This window comes from Zootoca vivipara, chromosome 5 (assembly GCF_965207765.1).
Source record: "Zootoca vivipara chromosome 5, rZooViv2.hap1.1, whole genome shotgun sequence".
Classification (NCBI taxonomy): Eukaryota; Metazoa; Chordata; class Lepidosauria; order Squamata; family Lacertidae; genus Zootoca; species Zootoca vivipara.
In genome coordinates, this window is record NC_142588.1 from 73,472,069 (window position 1) to 73,489,570 (window position 17,502).

The 17,502-nt window shown below is 44.1% G+C and overlaps 2 protein-coding genes across 2 annotated transcripts in view; both read right to left on the reverse strand.

Moving 5' to 3' along the window:
- The window catches only part of WWTR1 (WW domain containing transcription regulator 1), a 90,760-nt gene extending 88,188 nt beyond the window's left edge, over positions 1-2,572 (reverse strand). Inside the window, exon 1 of the mRNA XM_035134023.3 lies at positions 1,039-2,572. Coding sequence (XP_034989914.1) covers positions 1,039-1,463 — 425 coding nt within the window. The 5' untranslated portion in view covers positions 1,464-2,572. The remainder of the gene's footprint in view (positions 1-1,038) is intronic.
- A 4,630-nt stretch (positions 2,573-7,202) lies between these two features.
- Positions 7,203-16,574, reverse strand: COMMD2 (COMM domain containing 2). The gene is made up of 5 exons (XM_035134028.3): positions 16,419-16,574; positions 13,996-14,073; positions 12,370-12,452; positions 10,711-10,884; positions 7,203-7,726 (listed from the first exon to the last, which is right to left on the reverse strand). Exons 1-5 carry the CDS (start codon positions 16,483-16,485, stop codon positions 7,529-7,531), a joined length of 600 nt encoding a protein of 199 aa, XP_034989919.3. The 5' UTR covers positions 16,486-16,574; the 3' UTR covers positions 7,203-7,528.
- Positions 16,575-17,502: the final 928 nt, after the last annotated feature.

Genomic DNA, 17,502 nt, shown 5'->3' on the forward strand with positions numbered 1-17,502 from the left:
TCCTTCCCTCCTGGTTTCAACTGTGCACACCTGCTCAAGTTTATGTGCGCAGAGGAATTAAAAGCAGCATTAAGAGGTTCCTGAAGAGTTAATTCAAGTCTGGCCCTAGGGGATGAGCCCTGTTTTCTGTGCCAAGGTTGAAGTATCAAAAGACATCTCACCGAGAACCAGGGCAGTGTAACATTCAGCATGTCAAACTTGGCCCGGAGAAACCCGGGTTCAAATTCCCACTCTGCCATGAAGTTCACTGGGTGACCCTGGGCCAGTTATACCATTGTAGCCTAACCTACCGCACAGGGTTGTAGCCTGGATAAAATTGGGTGGTGTTTGAATGAGGCTGGGTGGTAGAAGAATGGTGCACACTACATTGAGCTCCTTGAAGGAAAGGAAGGAAAATAAATGATAAAGGTAAGCTCCTCTGAGCAGATGCAAACTCCTTCACCAACAATGGTCACTTTCATGTATATCCCACCTTCTTCCCCATGGAGCTCAGGATTGCTTGCATAGTTCTCCCCCTCCTCATTTAATCCCCACAGCAACCCTGTGAGGTAGGTCAGGCTGAGAGTGAGTGACAGGCCCAGTGAGCTTCATGGCCGAGTGGGGATTCGAATTCTGGTCTCCAAAGTCCTAGTCCATGAAACACACATGGATTCGTGTGATGTAATTTCCATGCAGGAAATAGCATAAAACTAAAACACCAGATGAGAGTGCTCAGATGCACTTCTTTGTATATCTTAGCAGACCCACCCTTATTTCTCAACAACACTGGACTACACACAGAAACTGCCTTATACCAAGTCAAACCTTTGGCCCCACTAGGTCAGTATTGCCTACGCTGACTGGCAGCAACTCTCTGGGGCTTTGCACTGAAGGGGGTGTCTTCTCCCAGGCCCTTCCTTCTCTCCACCACTGATCTTAGAAGTCCCAGGCATGCCTAGCGTTGCGTTGCTCCCTGACTCTTTTGAGTCGCCTCCTTGAACTCAAGAGCAGCCCTGGCCCCCACAAGCCTTCCATCTGCCCGGTTCCCCCCACACTTACTTGAGGAAGTATCTCTGGCCCGTGTGCGTGAGTGCCATCTCCCAGCCGGGAGGCAGCGGCAGCTCGTCCGTCACGTCGTAGGATTGCTGGCGGAGGTGGGCATGCTGCTGGGCCTGGCTCGGGGTGGCCCCGGCCCCGGCGCCCAGCTGCAGGGAGGCGGGCGACGAGTGCGAGCGGACGTGGTGCGCTCCGACTGCAGCACTGCTGAGCCGCGGTGGGTGGCTGCCTGAATCGGTGCTGGACTGCCGGGAGTGGGAGCCCGAGTCGGGCTCCTTGAAGAAGGACTCCGGCAGGATCTTTTTCCTCCACGAGCTGGGCTTGGGGTTCATGACCGAGTTGAAGAGAGCCTCGAGGTCGGTGTCCAAATCCTGCGTGACATGGATCACCTGCTGCCCCGGCGGGGGAGGGACGCCAGCAGGGTTCATTTTCGCCACCTTTTACCGAACTTTTTTTTTGCGAACTTTGGGCGGGGAAGTCGAGTCTCTGGAGCAGATCTCTGGGGTTTCGCCCTCTTAAATCGCCAGTTTCCAACCACCGTCGCACAAAATAAGTATTTTGCAGTTAGGGTCCAAAAGAGACCCGACAGTCATCCGAGACACGGGGCCGGCCAGATGCAAATGATGATGATGATGATGATAAGCTTCTTCAAACCCTTCCAAAGCGAAACTTATCCGAGCGCCCCCCTTTCCCCCTTTTTTCCCCCTTCTCCCCAGAGGCCCCGGCGGCTCCAAGGCAGCCGTCCCCTCCCTCCCAAAACTTTCTATCTCGCAGGATCTTCCAGAGTACACATGAAGCACGTCCAAGTCAGGCCCCGGCGGAAAGTTATGCAACTTTTCTTTTCTTTGCTGTCCCTCCCGCTGCAACTGCAGAGATTTGTTACAATTCCCTCTTAAGAAAGCAGCTCCTTTAAAGGACTAGTTTGTGTGTGTGTGTGCTGGGGAGGTGGGGGTAGATCTGCAGCCGCGGCTGTCACGGGAGGGAGGAAAGGAGGGCTCAGCCTCGCCGCCCGGAATTCCAAAGGAGGCCTGAGGCTCGAGTGAAAGCTTCGGAGGGGCTTGAACGTTCTGATTTGGAACGCTGACGCTGCGAACGTTCCGATTTCGAACGCCGGGGTTTCCAGAGAGTCTCGCCAGCGTTCGGTTCCCAGGCCTGACCGAATATTCCTCCCTTTCCCTGGCCAGGCGCAAAAAAGTTTTTGGTTTTTCTTAAAGGGGTGGGGGTGGGTGGGCAGAAAACCGATCTTTTACGGGGGAGAAAGAGGGGAAGGGGGTCCCCTTTCTCGTTCACATACCCATCGTCCGGATCTTGGAAGAGCTGAGTACTTTCCGCCGTGGTAGTGGCGGCAGCGGTGGCTGCTTTCGGACTATCCCAAACAAAGTTACCCAAAACTCTCAGGGCGGCGCAGAAAGTTTGGCAGCTGCATTATTCATGAGCTCAGTGTCTGGGACCAGCCCGATTACACGGTACACCCACTGTGAGTCCTCCCACGGCTCAGCTGAGAGCCGGACCCTGCTGGATTTTTCCCCCCGGCTGGGCTAGAGGAGCCTCCTGGGGGTGGGTTTAGGGAGTTTTACGCGGATCTTGGACGGAAATCCAGCGGGGTTATGACTAATACATCGGGCGAAGGAAGCGTGCCACCGCTTCCTGCGGGACTCTCCCTAATAAGGAATCGTACAATGGGGGGAGGGGGAGGGGGAGGGGAGTAACCGGTGCAGAAAACCAGTCCGTCCCTGTCACTCGATTGGGGCGGCCTCGCCTTTATCAGACTGGCCGAAACTACCATTAAATACTTGCCTGGAGCCACTTAGCCGCTTTTTCTCAGATATTCAGTGGGACTTTCATATGCAAAAAGCAGTTTGAGCACAGCCCAGGGTTAGTCTCTGACTGATCCTGCATTGAGAGTTGCATCGCAATCGGCATGGTAGGAATGCGCCCCCCCTCCTCCTTGCAGGTTCCCACAGGTGCTTGATGAGTGTGAGAGGAAGAGATATACAGTATGGAGGGTTTCTATAGCTCGTCAGTGCTGATGCTTCGATTGGGGGCCTCTCCCATTCTTTCCCCTGCCCATTGCAAAAATACTGCCGTGCTTAATCAGCCCATTGGATTTCATCTACTACCGTGTTTCTCCAAAAATAAGACACCGTCTTATATTTATTTTTCCTTAAAAAAAAACACAAAAACACTATGGCTTATTTTCAGGGGATGTCTTATTTTTTCCCCTCCTCCTTCTACCGCGGCGGGCATTGCTGCTGCGCCTATCACTATGTCTTATTTTTGGGGTATGGCTTATATTCCTTGAATGCTTAAAAATCCTGCTGTGGCTTATTTTATGGTTATGTCTTATTTTTGGAGAAAAAGGGTAAAACTGTAATCCTAACCCCATTTACCTGGGAGTAAACGCCATTGAATTAAATAATGGTTTAAATTTAATTTAAACCATTTAAATTTAAATTAAACCATTAAATTGAATGGTTAAAATGGTGCCTTTTAAAAACTGCAGTGGCAAGCAGTCTCTCAAGTCCAAAATAGCTATGTTGGCCCATGAAACATATTCTTTTATTTATTTGACTCAAGTCTATCATGTTACCTGTGGTGCTGGTCTTAGCACAAAGAGCAAAGTCATGCAACCCACAATACATACTGTAGTGTAATGCAGTACAGCTTCTGCTTATTTTCCTCTAGAGCTCTTGTATATTACTTATTAAGTTGATGTTCAATGGACACCTCTTTCCTGTTCATGACAGAAAGGGAATCAGAAGTGAAGCCCTGTCATCCACGTTGGTAACGAATGGGACCTGGCTTGGGAAATAAAATGCAACAATGGCATACAGTTCTTTTCAAAGCAGCAAAGTATGCAACCAAGGAGAATGCTGAGAAAGCCATACGTGACAAAAAAGCTCTGGGACCTGCCAGAGAGAGCTTTCTGCAGGGATCCAGCTCAGATTTTAACACCTCTATAGAGGATTTGCACATAGTTCCCTATATCCAGTTTTCGTGTTGTTCAGGTTGTGCAGTAACTGGTAGCTGCCTCAGTATCCACAACTGGGATGTTCTCATCCCCCACCCCTGCTTGTTCGTACCTGGATATTTTCTTTCTCTTTTGAAGCAGACAAGATTGGGTACTACAGTGGAACCTCAGTTTATGAACACCTCGGTTTACGAATTTTCGGTTTACGAACACCGCGGACCCATCTGGAATGGATTAATTCACTTTCCATTACTTTCAATGGGAAAGTTCGCTTCAGTTTATGAACGCTTCAGTTTATGAACAGACTTCCGGAACCAATTACACCCATGCTTCGGGTTAAGTACACTTCAGGTTGAGTACTCCGCGGACCCGTCTGGAACGGATTAATCCACTTTCCATTACTTTCAATGGGAAAGTTTGTTTCAGTTTATGAACGCTTCAGTTTAAGTACTCCGCGGACCATCTGGAACAGATTAATCCACTTTCCATTACTTTCAATGGGAAAGTTCGCTTCAGTTTATGAACGCTTCAGTTTATGAACAGACTTCCAGAACCAATTGTGTTCATAAACCGAGGTACCACTGTACTTACACAACCTCCGATGAACTCTTGAATCTTCCGTATGGGGCCGAGGGTTGCTAGCTGCCTTCTGCTTTTTTGAGTAGTTGAGGATATCTATAGCGAACAAATAGAAACTCCACTGCTTCTTTGCTTTCTGTCCCAAGCAACGCTACATAGAAAAACCTTGTGCCTTGCCTTCAGCCAATCAAAACACTAGAACTAAGTTTGCTTCCCAATAAAAGGTTTGTTGTTCCCCATTTCCTGAGAACTTTGTCAACCCTTCTGGTTTCTGTCCTTCTGGGTTCAGGGACTGTTATGGGATAGAATGAGCCTTAGCCACCCTGATGGATGGCCTTCAGGAGTGAGGTGTGCATGACCTTGTAGCTCGCTCTTGATCTCACAGGAATGTTTGACACCACTGACCATGCGGGGCCGGATGAAGACCTTTAGAGGCCGTAAACACCTAAAAGATTCTGGTGCCCCCTATATATCTAATTAAAAATATAAACAATAGAAGACCATAAAATAAACTTTTGTTTTTAGAAATTAAACAAAACCTATAGTAAGATGGGAAATGATCTTTATTTTGTGTATACCTTCAATTTAATGGGGGGGGGAATTATCCTAATTTGTCTAAATGCATAGTCTTTGATCAGATCCTCAAAACAAATCTTATGTAACACATCTGCTTCCATACTTAATAGAGTTAAGGCATCCAGCCTGCCTTGTTGCATAGTTGTTCTGTTGGGGTTTTCAATATACCTCAACAGAGAAAACGAATGCTCTGCTGAGCAATTTGTGATCATTAATGTTAAAAAAATATGAAAGCAAATTTCTACATTTTGTTGTGTTCCCAAGATTAAGGTATATCATTAATCTCTCTTATTACTATTGTTATTATTACTATCTTAGTATTATTTTTATTATTACATATATGTGCATGCAATTTTTCCATTTATTATGGGAGCCTTTATTTGTGGAACCTGGTTTAGCTGCGCCATATGGTCCATGGCAAATCTGGCAATGGAAAACCTCTGTACCTTCCCTAGATGCCCTAAGCACATGCTTATTTTGCTTAATGGTTAATCCAGCCCTGTGACCATAGCATCCTTCTGAACAATCTGTGCAAGTTGGTGGCACTTTTTTTTTGTTAAGTGCTTTGATTCATTTTCCTGTACATGTGAGCAGTCCCAGTTGCCTTGCCTGTGCACTTCCATGAATAACGCGGTGTTTGTACCATAGATAAAGCTAGCAAATACCACACTGCAATATTTTTCAGTATAGTGATATTTTTTCAGGTTTCCTGTTGCAATGTTATAATAATAATAGTAAGTTTTTATTTATACCCCGCCCTCCCTGGCCAGAACCCGGCTCAGGGCAGCTAACACCAATAAAATTACAATAAAACGTAAAAGAAAAAGAAAAACAGTTAATTAAAATACGGGTTAAAATATGGGTTAAAAGACAATTTAAAATGCAGCCTCATTTTAGTAGTAGCCCATAAATCGAAACCATAAGGGGAGGGAAACATAAGGGTCAGGCTGAGTCCAAACCAAAGGCTAGGCGGAACAGCTCCATCTTGCAGGACCTGCAGAAAGATGTCAAATCCCGCAGGGCCCTGGTCTCTTGTGACAGACCGTTCCACCAAGTTGGGGCCAGTACTGAAAAGGGCCTGGCCCTAGTTGAGACCAACCTTGCGGCTCAGGACCTCCAAAGTGTTGTTATTTGTGGACCTTAAGGTCCTCCGCGGGGCATACTAGGAGAGGCGGTCCCGTAGGTACGAGGGTCCTAGCCGCATAGGGCTTTAAAGGTCAAAACCAGCACCTTAAACCTGACCCTGTACTCCACCGGGAGCCAGTGCAATGGTAAAGCACTGGATGAATGTGGTCCCGCGGCAGGGACCCCATAAGGAGCCTCGCTGCGGCATTCTGCACCCACTGGAGTTTCTGGGTCAGCTTCAAGGGCAGCCCCGCGTAGAGCGAGTTACAATAATCAAGCCTGGAGGTGACCGTCGCATGGATCACTGTAACCAGATCAGGGTGAGAAAGGTAAGGGACCAACTGCTTGATACGGCGGAGATGGAAAAATGCCACCTTTGCTGTTGCTGCAACCTGTGCCTCCATGGAAAGGGAGGCGTCAAAGGTTACACCCAAGCTCTTGACAGAAGGCGCTGGCACTAACTGAGCCCCCACAAGAGATGGAAGTTGGCCCCCCAACCCCATGTCGTCCCAACCCAGCCAGAGGACCTCTGTCTTTGAAGGATTTATCTTCAATCGGCTCCCACACTGCCATCCAGCCACAGCTTCCAAGCATCTGGTCAGTGTGTCCAGGGCCGAGTTAGGGTGGCCGTCCATCAACAGATAAAGCTGTTATATTATGTTATCCAAGGGCATCCTTCTCAAGTCAGCTTACGCACAGGAAGTGACATCCTGTATGAACCAAACATGGTTGCTTATTTCAAGCACAACAACAATTTTGACCATAAGTTGGTGCTATTTCCTTTTACACAGTAACATCAGCCAGCACTTAGGGGATGAAAAATTTCTCCTCTGTATGAGTAGCAGCTGGCCCCAAAATGAAAAAAAAAGGTAATTGCAAGAAATTAGCCTGAATACAAATACATATAAAATACATATTACTGTATATGTTTCTTTATTCAGATCAGAAAAGATAAGAAGGAAAAATGTTTGGTCATTATACCAGTAAGCTGTACAGAACATTATGCAAAAGGCAGCTGTACATAAAATTAGAAAAGCTCACATGATCAACTAATATTGATGTCTGGTTAGTTTATGATGATCATTCTAACTTGCATCTGACATTATTACTAGATTAGCACCCAAGCAAATTCAGCCCTTAAATGTAGTCTCAAGAACATGGCCAAGGAAAAGTTTTTGACTGGTCCAGACGCACTGTTGTATGGCGACACTGGTTTCCATGAGTTTACTGAGATGGCAAATACTACTTGATGTTACGCACTATTCGTCTACAATGATTTGTTTTCATTTCTCCCAAAGCTTGTTCCAGTTGCTGAATCAGGTGAAGCAACGTAGCAGGGTCGGTTTGTAATATTTGAGTAGTTTGTTTTCCATTCTGAGTAAGGTGGAGCTTCAGAGTCACAACAGGCTTAATTTGCTGTCTCAGACTTCTGCTAGCAAGCTATTTAAATAGTGAGGTGAGGAAAAGAAAACTCAGTAAGATTTAAAATGAAGAGATGTGCTAAGAATAGCAATTAACAAAAGCATTCTAATTCTCAGCATTCATAAGTCAAAAGGGAAATGTAGATATATTTTACAGTGTGTACCTACTACATTATGATATCCACCCTTTAATTCAGAAGGACAATTGGATATACTGGGTTAAGAACTAAAATAAGAACCAAACACTATTATCTTCACTGTTGTAATTTTGGCCTTTTAAAGTAAGAGTATAACAAAACCCATGAACAACCAAATGAATCTTAAAAATAAATTTAAAATACCAACCATTTTGATTCCTAACTCTACTTTAACAGTTGTGGCCTAGTTTTGGAGTTCCCCAAGGAAAATACTGGAGAAATAAATCGGGGTCTTATATTCCTATAAACATTACATGGGATAATGTTTCAACTGAGCCACTTTTGCAAAGTCAAATGCTTAAATGCCAAGGCAGCCATGTACTGTAAATTGAACTTCCATAACTGCTGGTGGCAAAGCACTGAACCTAACTGCTGAAAATACACTTCTGTGTCTAGAAGAAAATCAGTGCTAGGTTGTAGACCCAAAGTACAGTGGCGAAGAAATCCCTTTTGCCCAAGCAAATGAAATTTATAAACAGAGATATAGAGATAATATATACTTGCATGCATTTTCTAATCCCAGTGGCAGAAGCTGGGGTAGTAAATAGTCAAAGGTGTTAATTTTTTTCATAAACAAATTTTAGCCAAAAGCAACATGTTTATCAAGCAAAGCCAGGGGCAGTTGAAATCCCTGAAGGTAAATAGGCTTTGCCTACATTGAAAACTTTCTTCTATATTGTAATGTTTATAGAAATATAAGAGCCTAATTTACTTTCCCAGTACTTTCCTCATACTTGGGGAATTCAGATTACGGTAGATTTTGTGTTTCAATATTCATGGCAGACTCAAACCCTGTGGTTCTGGTTACAGGTAGGTAGCCGTGTTGGTCTGGATCGAAGTAAAATAAAAAAATTCCTTCAGTAGCACCTTAAAGACCAACTAAGTTTTTATTTTGGTATGAGCTTTCGTGTGCATGCATCACCAAGCTCAAAACCATGGAGGGACCTGGTTTGAACAGAGATATCGGGTTCTTATCACATTATACATGATAAGCGATCTTCAGCCATCTCAACCCTTGCTTTTTCATGCAAAACCATTTGCAGTCGTTTGCGGTCATCAACAGCTATCAGTCAGTCAATCACCCATTTCCACCACCCTTCTGAGTGATCCCCCCTCCCCATCCCCACCCCTCCCCACCCCTTCTCTACATAAGTGCCTGGAAACTTCCATTTCACTGTATCTGAAGAAGTGTGCATGCACACGAAAGCTCATACCAAAATAAAAACTTAGTTGGTCTTTAAGGTGCTACTGAAGGAATTTTTTTATTTTACTTCAAACCCTGTGATTACTGAAAATATAGCCAAGTTCAGGCATCCCCAGACTTCGGCCCTCCAGATGTTTTAGACTACAATTCCCATCTCCCCCGACCACTGGTCCTCTTAGCTAGGGATCATGGGAGTTGTAGGACAAAACATCTGGAGGGCCACAGTTTGGGGATGGCTGGCCAAGTTCCTTGATGTAGCCATCAAAACTAGGCCACAAAGGGAAGATGAATTTTGGGTCTAATTGTCTGCATTTTAAAAATATTACTTTTTGATTGTTCATGGGTTTTGTAACACTCTTATTTTAAAAGGCACAACTGGTGTACACGCAAATAGTCTCCCACCCCACTGCAGCTGTCTCGATAACCTTATGCTGTATCTGATGTTTATGGTCTGTAGACCAAATAAACTAAACTGGGGGGGGGGGGGGATTTCCAGGAACTAGTGTTATTTTTTGAGCTTGACTAACTGCATGAAATGCTCCCTATTAGGCCTCTTCTGGTGTGGGAGGAACAAGATGAAATGGATAAACATTTCAAAAGCAGATCAGTGCCTTTGGTTGGCAATTTCTGGCTTAAGACTAAACTCAGCTCAGGGAAGGTTGGAACATGGATCACCAAAGACCTGCCTGGCCAGCTACAGTTGCCACAGGTTCATAATAGGCTGTATACTAACACGGAGTCAGTAACATAAAGGAGGTGGGAAGGAGGATATGGAAGATGAGAAGATTTGAGGAAAATCACAACTCCTTTCATAGGGTTGGGGGACTTGTTGTGCAACCTCGGGCTCAAAAGGCTGTGGCTCTTTGAGAGTACCTACATATGCAGGTGGGAGCCTTCTTGCTTATACCGACGTTATGTAAGCTATTCTGGAAGCTTTTCAGCTAAAGAGCAGGGTAAAATGCTTAAGGTGGTAGTGAACATTTAAGGTGTGTGTGTACTTGCACATGTATGCGAGTCACCCTTGCACTCAGCTCACAAATAGCTTTCCGCACAATTTGTTTGCTGATTTTTATTATACAGACTAGTTTGCATACTTGACCTCTTACTGGCTCTGTTAAATTTGACATTTTTCCTAGTTTCTTAATTCTGATTTCATTGTTTTGTTAAGCTGTATTTTCAACAGCTTATTCAATGTCCTCTGATTTATTTATTTTTAATGGCAAATTTTAGCAACAAGCTGCTGCTTTCAAAATCAATGCTCCAATTCCACAAAATGTCAATACAATTGTCTGTAACCAGGCAGAACACTGGTGTACTGGCTGAGCTAGTTCTGATACAGAGGTGGGAAATTCTGTCTTAATATTAAAGTACAGCTTCAAAGTACATGGAAGCCTAAGTAGGCTGCATTGTGCTGGTAAATCACTGGGGAGATAACTGTGCAGGTCACTTTCTACTGTTCTATCATGAATAATCGTATGCAAAAAATGTGTATGAATAATATTACTGCTACCGGTACCACTGTAATTTTGAAACCATTGCCTTTAGCAGTTTGTGTCATGTCAAATGTAAACAGCACTATAAACTAAAGATTTTCACCCTTACCTGCACATCTAGTCTCCATTCAAGACTGTGATAACTAGGCAGCTTTGGTGCTAGTTCAGTAAGAATACTTCTGATCTCCTTCCTATTGTCAAGATACAGCTGAAGCAATACAGAATTCAATTCTTCAGAGAATCCTAGTACAAGTATAGAGTCTTGGAAATCTATCTCCGATATCTAAAAATTAGAAATAGAACGTTGAGTTCCTGATTGCTTCTATTACTGTTTTACTTACATAGGAAACTGCCATATATTGAGTTGCACCATTGGTCCATCTGCCTCCAGATTGCCTACACTGTCTGACAGCAGCTCACCAGGGTTCAGGCAGTAGTAGCCTTTTCCCAGCCCTGCTTGGAAATGCCTGGGATTAAGACTGCACGCAAAACAGATGGCCCTTCTCCTGCTCACAGTCTTTGTAACTTTGTGTAAATATTGCATTTCCAACTGTGAAGTATGTGTGAAAGGAAAACATTTAATAAGAATTGATTAACTGCAGTATATTAATGCCAAATGGAAAAAGGAAGCAGAGGCTAACATAGAAAATAATTCACAACATTCATAATGCAACACCATCTACAGAAATATTGGGTGACATTCAATTAAAGCACATGGACGCGGGTGGCGCTGTGGGCTAAACCACAGAGCCTAGGGCTTGTCGATCAGAAGGTTGGCGGTTCGAATCCCCGCGACGGGGTGAGCGCCTGTTGTTCGTCCCAGCTCCTGCCAACCTAGCAGTCCGAAAGCACATCAAAGTGCAAGTAGATAAATAGGTACTGCTCCAATGGGAAGGTAAATGCCGTTTCCGTGTGCTGCTCTGGTTCGCCAGAAGTGGCTTTGTCATGCTGAGCACATGACCTGGAAGCTGTACGCCGGCTCCCTCGGCCAATAACGCGAGATGAGAGCCGCAACCCCAGAGTCGGTCACGACTGGACCTAATGGTCAGGGGTCCCTTTACATTTACCTTTAAGGTTATTTATGTCCAGTGATTTGAACGGCTTAACTCTATATCTATATCACGTGTTCTGTTCCATGGGATCACGAAGAGTCGGACACAACTAAACGACAACAACTACTCTATATCTAACACTGGATATTACCCATAGTTTACAATGTGACATGCCCTTATTCCAAATGTGTATATGGTGCATCTCATTTATGACATCCATGGTTAGATGACCATTTGATACACTGGGCAGAAACTAGAATAAAAACTAAACCTAATCATACAGAAGAAACCTACTGAATTTTTCAGATTTAATCCTCTTAATATACATAAGATTTTATAAAATGGCTTTTATCTTTTTGAAAGCTGGTATCCAAAATAGCACTAAGTCCTGGTCCTGTCAGTGTTTCTTTCACTAGCTGCCCCCACCCCACATTGGTAGAAATCAGCAGGTGAAGTTTTCACAATGTGGAGACAGGCATTAACACCTGCTGATAAGCAGCAGAAGGGACTGATATAAAAGAAGCTGGCAACACTATATGAAGGATGCAGCAAAATAGGAGTTTGCACTAATTTTTCTGAGCTTTCATCTAAAACACCACATCTTGTAACTGTGATCTTTATTACCCCCCCCCCCGCCACCGCCACCCCACATATCCAAGTGGGTAAGAAGTTCAAAGCATCTGCCTAGCTCACTAAGAGCACTATGAGTTACTTACCATGAGTTTTGAGCTCTCAGTGAGAAGGTATGTTAATCCTTCTACACCGTGCTGAATTGTTTCACTACTAACATTAAGTTTTCCTGAAAAACGGAATGAGAAAACATCAAACAGGGATCTGATCCAATACAATATACATGCAAATAAAACTAAAAAAAAACTAAACACACTTAGTCTGCATATCCTTGTACTATATATGGTATATAATAATGGAAAGTAGAGGCAAAAAGAGGCCTCTAGCTTAGAATATTCCACTGAAGTGTACAGTAATACCTCGGGTTACGAACGCGATCCATTTCGGATCGCAGTTCGTAAACCGAACGCGACGCGAGGCGCCATTTTGCGCATGCGCAGACCATGCGCGTGCGCCGAAAACACTTCCGGGTTTGCGCAGTTCGTAACCCGAACTGTTCGCAAACCGAGGTGTTCGTAACCCAAGGTACGACTGTACATGAGGGTTATGGGAGATCAGAGGCCTTAGTAAATAGTGCTAAAATTCTAGACTTAACTAATCTTTGATGCATTTTGTACTACAGCTGCTGTCTCTTCAGAATCTATCAGGGGGGGAAAGTAAACAAGCATCTTCTTAACAAATATTTGAGAAAAACAATATAGACCCAGGACCCACCTTTATGTTCAGAAAAGTAAGTGACACAGTGCTCCAAGGACTGTGCCATTTAAGAATGTCACTTGGAGACAGCATAATTCCATGCTTCTCTCTGTCAAAATTCTACACCTGTGTAGCTTCGTCCACTTTTCTTCCTAAAGAATTTTTTTCACATAGAAGCATTCAAACATGCCACCATTCTCCTCTACATTCTCATGGCAAACAGTGCTAGGATGGCACCATTTGTTTTCTAAAGGCACAGATCGACTCGTACATCAGCAACCCGCAAACTGCTGCATCTGCACCAATGAAAGCTCAGTTCATTTCAGTTGAGCTTACAGGTACTACAGCCTGACAAATCTGTAGGAAATAATTTTGTTGCTGCTTTGTAATAACTGGAGGAAGCTACAGGTGTCATCATGTTCCATTCAAATCAAAGATGACGATTTATTTCACTCAAAAAAATTCTTTAAACAGTAAGCCCTCAACAAGGCATACTTTCGGCAAATTGCTTTAAGAAGTGCTTCTCACCTGCCTCATTTTAACATCACTCTAGCAAGGGATTTTGACTGCCCGTCTGTCAACCATGTGACATCATAATGACATAGTGTAATTGGCAGGTGGCTGGCCCTGCTCACCTTTAAAATTTGGTCACTGAGGTTGATGCTGATAAGGATCTGGCCCATAGAGCCAAAAAGATTCCCCATCCCTGCTTTAAACAAACCACAATGTCAGACATGGATAGAGCAGTAAGCTATTCCCATCCTGGTTTATATACGGTACATGCTCTTACCATGGGAGGAATGAAACAAGTGTCATTGGGAGCAATGTGCACAGTTTGATTAACTGAGTCGAGTACCTTAGTTTACCTTTGTGTGAAAACACAGCTATTCTTGGTCCAACATATAATTTTTCCTGGACCAACATTGTTACCTCTGAATTGGACCGATATCTAGCAGTGTATTGATTCAAGGCCCTTGGAAAATACTGCCCTTCAACCACACTTCTCAAATTCTTACTTGCTGCTCCTTCATAGATTTTGGGGTTTGTGCCTTTTCTTAGGAACTCCAGCGCAATACGACCAAATTCATTGACAACTGAAAAGAAAGAAGATTTGTTTGCAGAATTCATTGACAACTGAAAAGAAAAAAAGAGATTTGTTTGCAGAACCAGGAAACTAGATGATGGCTTGGTTGTAGAAAACCAGACTTCATTAGGAGTAGCTCAACTTAATACTGCTTATCTCAGCCTACTGTAAATTGTGAATACATTTTTAAAAATTTCCACAGGGCAATTTTTATGGTAGTAAAAGTCAGCAGGAATAGACAGAGTACTAAAGCGTGCATCCTAAATTTCTGATCCTTGTGAAAGTAAAGAAATGCATTTTTTGTTATTACAGTTGTGAGATTTCCATTGTGTAGCAGCTAAGGATTGATGGTTTTACGGTACCTATATTTGGATAATTTTATTTAGTGTTTTTAATCTCTATTTTAAAAATAAATAAAATAGTATTTTATAATATTTTATGTAAACCCCTTATTTATTCATTTATTGGCACATAGGTTTTGCTTACTAAAATATATATAAATACCTAGTCAGCTGTTAAAGGGGACATGGGGCTGCTGAGGACCCCCCATCTCTAAATATTTGCCTGAGAACATAGGATGTCACCACATTTGACATCGCCCCACTACCAGGCAGGAGGAGCTAGTGAATTGTGGCAGGGAAATACCAAGTGAGATGATGTCTCAGCATGTTTTAACTGGGAGATACATGCCAGTGACAGCCACACCTGCCTGCCCAATAACGTCTAGTTAAGACTCTGAGAATGTGAACTGGGAAGTTATTAACTGAAATGTTACCTCTGTTTCTATGAATTTGGGGGTCACAGCCCAGCTGCGTGTTTGCTGCCTTGGCCCTCCTCCACAACATGGAGCGTTATAATAAAGACCTATGTTATAGGGCTACTGTAAATACTACTAAGCTAAAATATGTGAAGCACTTAGAAAGCTCAAAAGTCCTACATAAATATTTACTATTAAAAGCCATAGCTAATCATAAGCTCACACAGAAAATGCATAAAGCAAACATATAGAGGTGGGGAGGAAGCGAGTTTCAGCTCCACGCAGGCCCAAACCTGAAACATATTGTAAAGTGAACAAATTTATTCACAAATCAGTGCTGATTTCTATTATATACAACTGCGGTAGTGTAGGGGAAATGAAGCTAGATTTGTTGTGCAAACTGTATCAGTTTGGTATAACTACCCTTAAGTGCTGTACAGGATAACAAGAGGCGGATTTAGGGGAGCATGACCAGTTTGCCCACACTTGGTGACGAACCAAGAGGGCGCCACAAGGGGTGCCACAAGGATATAATTGGGATGCTGGTGGCGCTGTGGTCTAAACCAGTGCTCCCTAACCTTTTTATCGCCGTGGACCAGTCAACGTTTGGTAATTTTACTGCGGCCCGCTGAGGGGGGGGGACGTTGATTGTTTATATTTTATTTAGATTGTTTTGATTTAATAATTTTAATTTAATTGTATTTAATGTTCCTTGGGCGGCCCGGTACCAATTGATCCACGGACCAGTACCGGTCCATGGCCCGGGGGTTGATGACCACTGGTCTAAACCACTGAGCTTCTTGGGCTTGTGGCACCAAACTTCTGATCGGCAACCTTTGCCACAATGATGCCACAGAGGGCAGAGGGGGGGAGACGCCGAATTTTGGCATCACCCAGGATGCCACTGAAATATGAAAGACCAAAGTCCGCCATTGAGAATAATGCTGCAATCCCAACCATGTCTTCTAAGACAGCGAATCCCACTGAATTCAATGGCCTTCACTTGGCCCAGTGCTTTGTAGTGATGCTCTTCCAAGAGAGATTCTTCTCTCAACCTTGCAGCGTTTGCTGAAAACTTTTCCTATGCTGACCATTCAAGAAAAGCACTTTCAGTCATGGGTGGGCTACCTGCTTTAATTTCTTTAAGTGGTTTTATTTGACATACACAAATATTTTTATATAAATAAATGGGGTTAGGGCTGCAGCGTTTTATCCATTGTATCAAATTCGATGTCATTTGGCGTTGGTTTGCTAAAAATTCGGAAAACTAATAAGTATTATTTGCCACCACCACCCCTAAAAAGAAAGAAAGAAAGAAAAACACTGCAGCTTTTATCCCCTAATCTCGAAGAGTTGGGTTTTTGGGACTTTTCAGGGTTCGATCCCATAAACGCTTGCCTGGGAGCAAATCCCATTGAAAGAAACGGGGCTTAACACCGACAGGGCAATCCTGACCCGTGTCTAACTCACATCAGAAGCAAGCCGCGTTGACTTCGGTGGGATTTGGCACCAGGTAAATGCGCACATCCCAAAAAAGGGGGTAGGTTCGGGCTGCAATCCTAACCCGGTTGCCTTTTAGCCCCACCCCCCGCTCGTACCTGTGCTCTCCACCTGGAGAAGGAAGCCCAGGTGCTCCTTATGCTCCTCCGACAGGACCAGCAACATCTTCCGCAGCTTGGCGCCCCCCGCCGACCGAAACCGACGCCGACCGTAACCCCGGCGCCGCTGCTGCGCGTCAGGCGGAACCTTCCCCCGCAATCACTTCGGCGCCTCAGCCAAAGCTGCCCGGCCGGGAATCAACTCCCGCGCCGAACCGTTCCGCCTGCTGATTCTGTCCCCACGCAGTAGTACAGTACAGTGGTACCTCGGTTTATGAACACAATTGGTTCCGGAAGTCTGTTCATAAACTGAAGCGTTCATAAACTGAAGCGAACTTTCCCGTTGAAAGTAATGGAAAGTGGATTAATCCGTTCCAGACGGTCCGCGGAGTAACCGTTCATAAACTGAAGCAAACTTTCCCATTGAAAGTAATGGAAAGTGGATTAATCCGTTCCAGACGGGTCCGCGGAGTACTTAAACTGAAGCGTTCATAAACTGAAACATGGGTGTAATTGGTTCCGGAAGTCTGTTCATAAACTGAAGCGTACTTAACCTGAAGCGAACTTTCCCATTAAAAGTAATGGAAAGTGAATTAATCCGTTCCAGATGGGTCCGCGGCGTTCATAAACTGAAAATTCATAAACCGAGGTGTTCATAAACCGAGGTTCCACTGTACTTCAACCCATCCCCTCGCGGGGCGTTTGGGAATCGCTAGGCGGTTGTCAGGCGGCCTCCTGCGGCTGACAGCTGCCTTAATGCATTCATTAAGGGAAGCTTCTAACGTTTAATATATTGTTGTATTTTAATATTCTGTTGGAGGGCAACCCAGCCAGGTGGGCAGGGTATAAATATATTATTAATTAATTAATTAATTAATTAATTAATTAAGGCATAGGTCGCTTAACCAGACGCATGAAGCAGTAGAGATGTCTGCTGCAAATAACACATGTGAACATGGGCGTAGCCAGGATTTTTGTTGCGCGGGGGGGGGGACCTCAGTTAGTTATGTATTTTTTTATTGATTAATTTGATTTGGGGTGCCCCCTCTGCACTCCCTTGGCTATGCCCATGCATCTGAAGAGG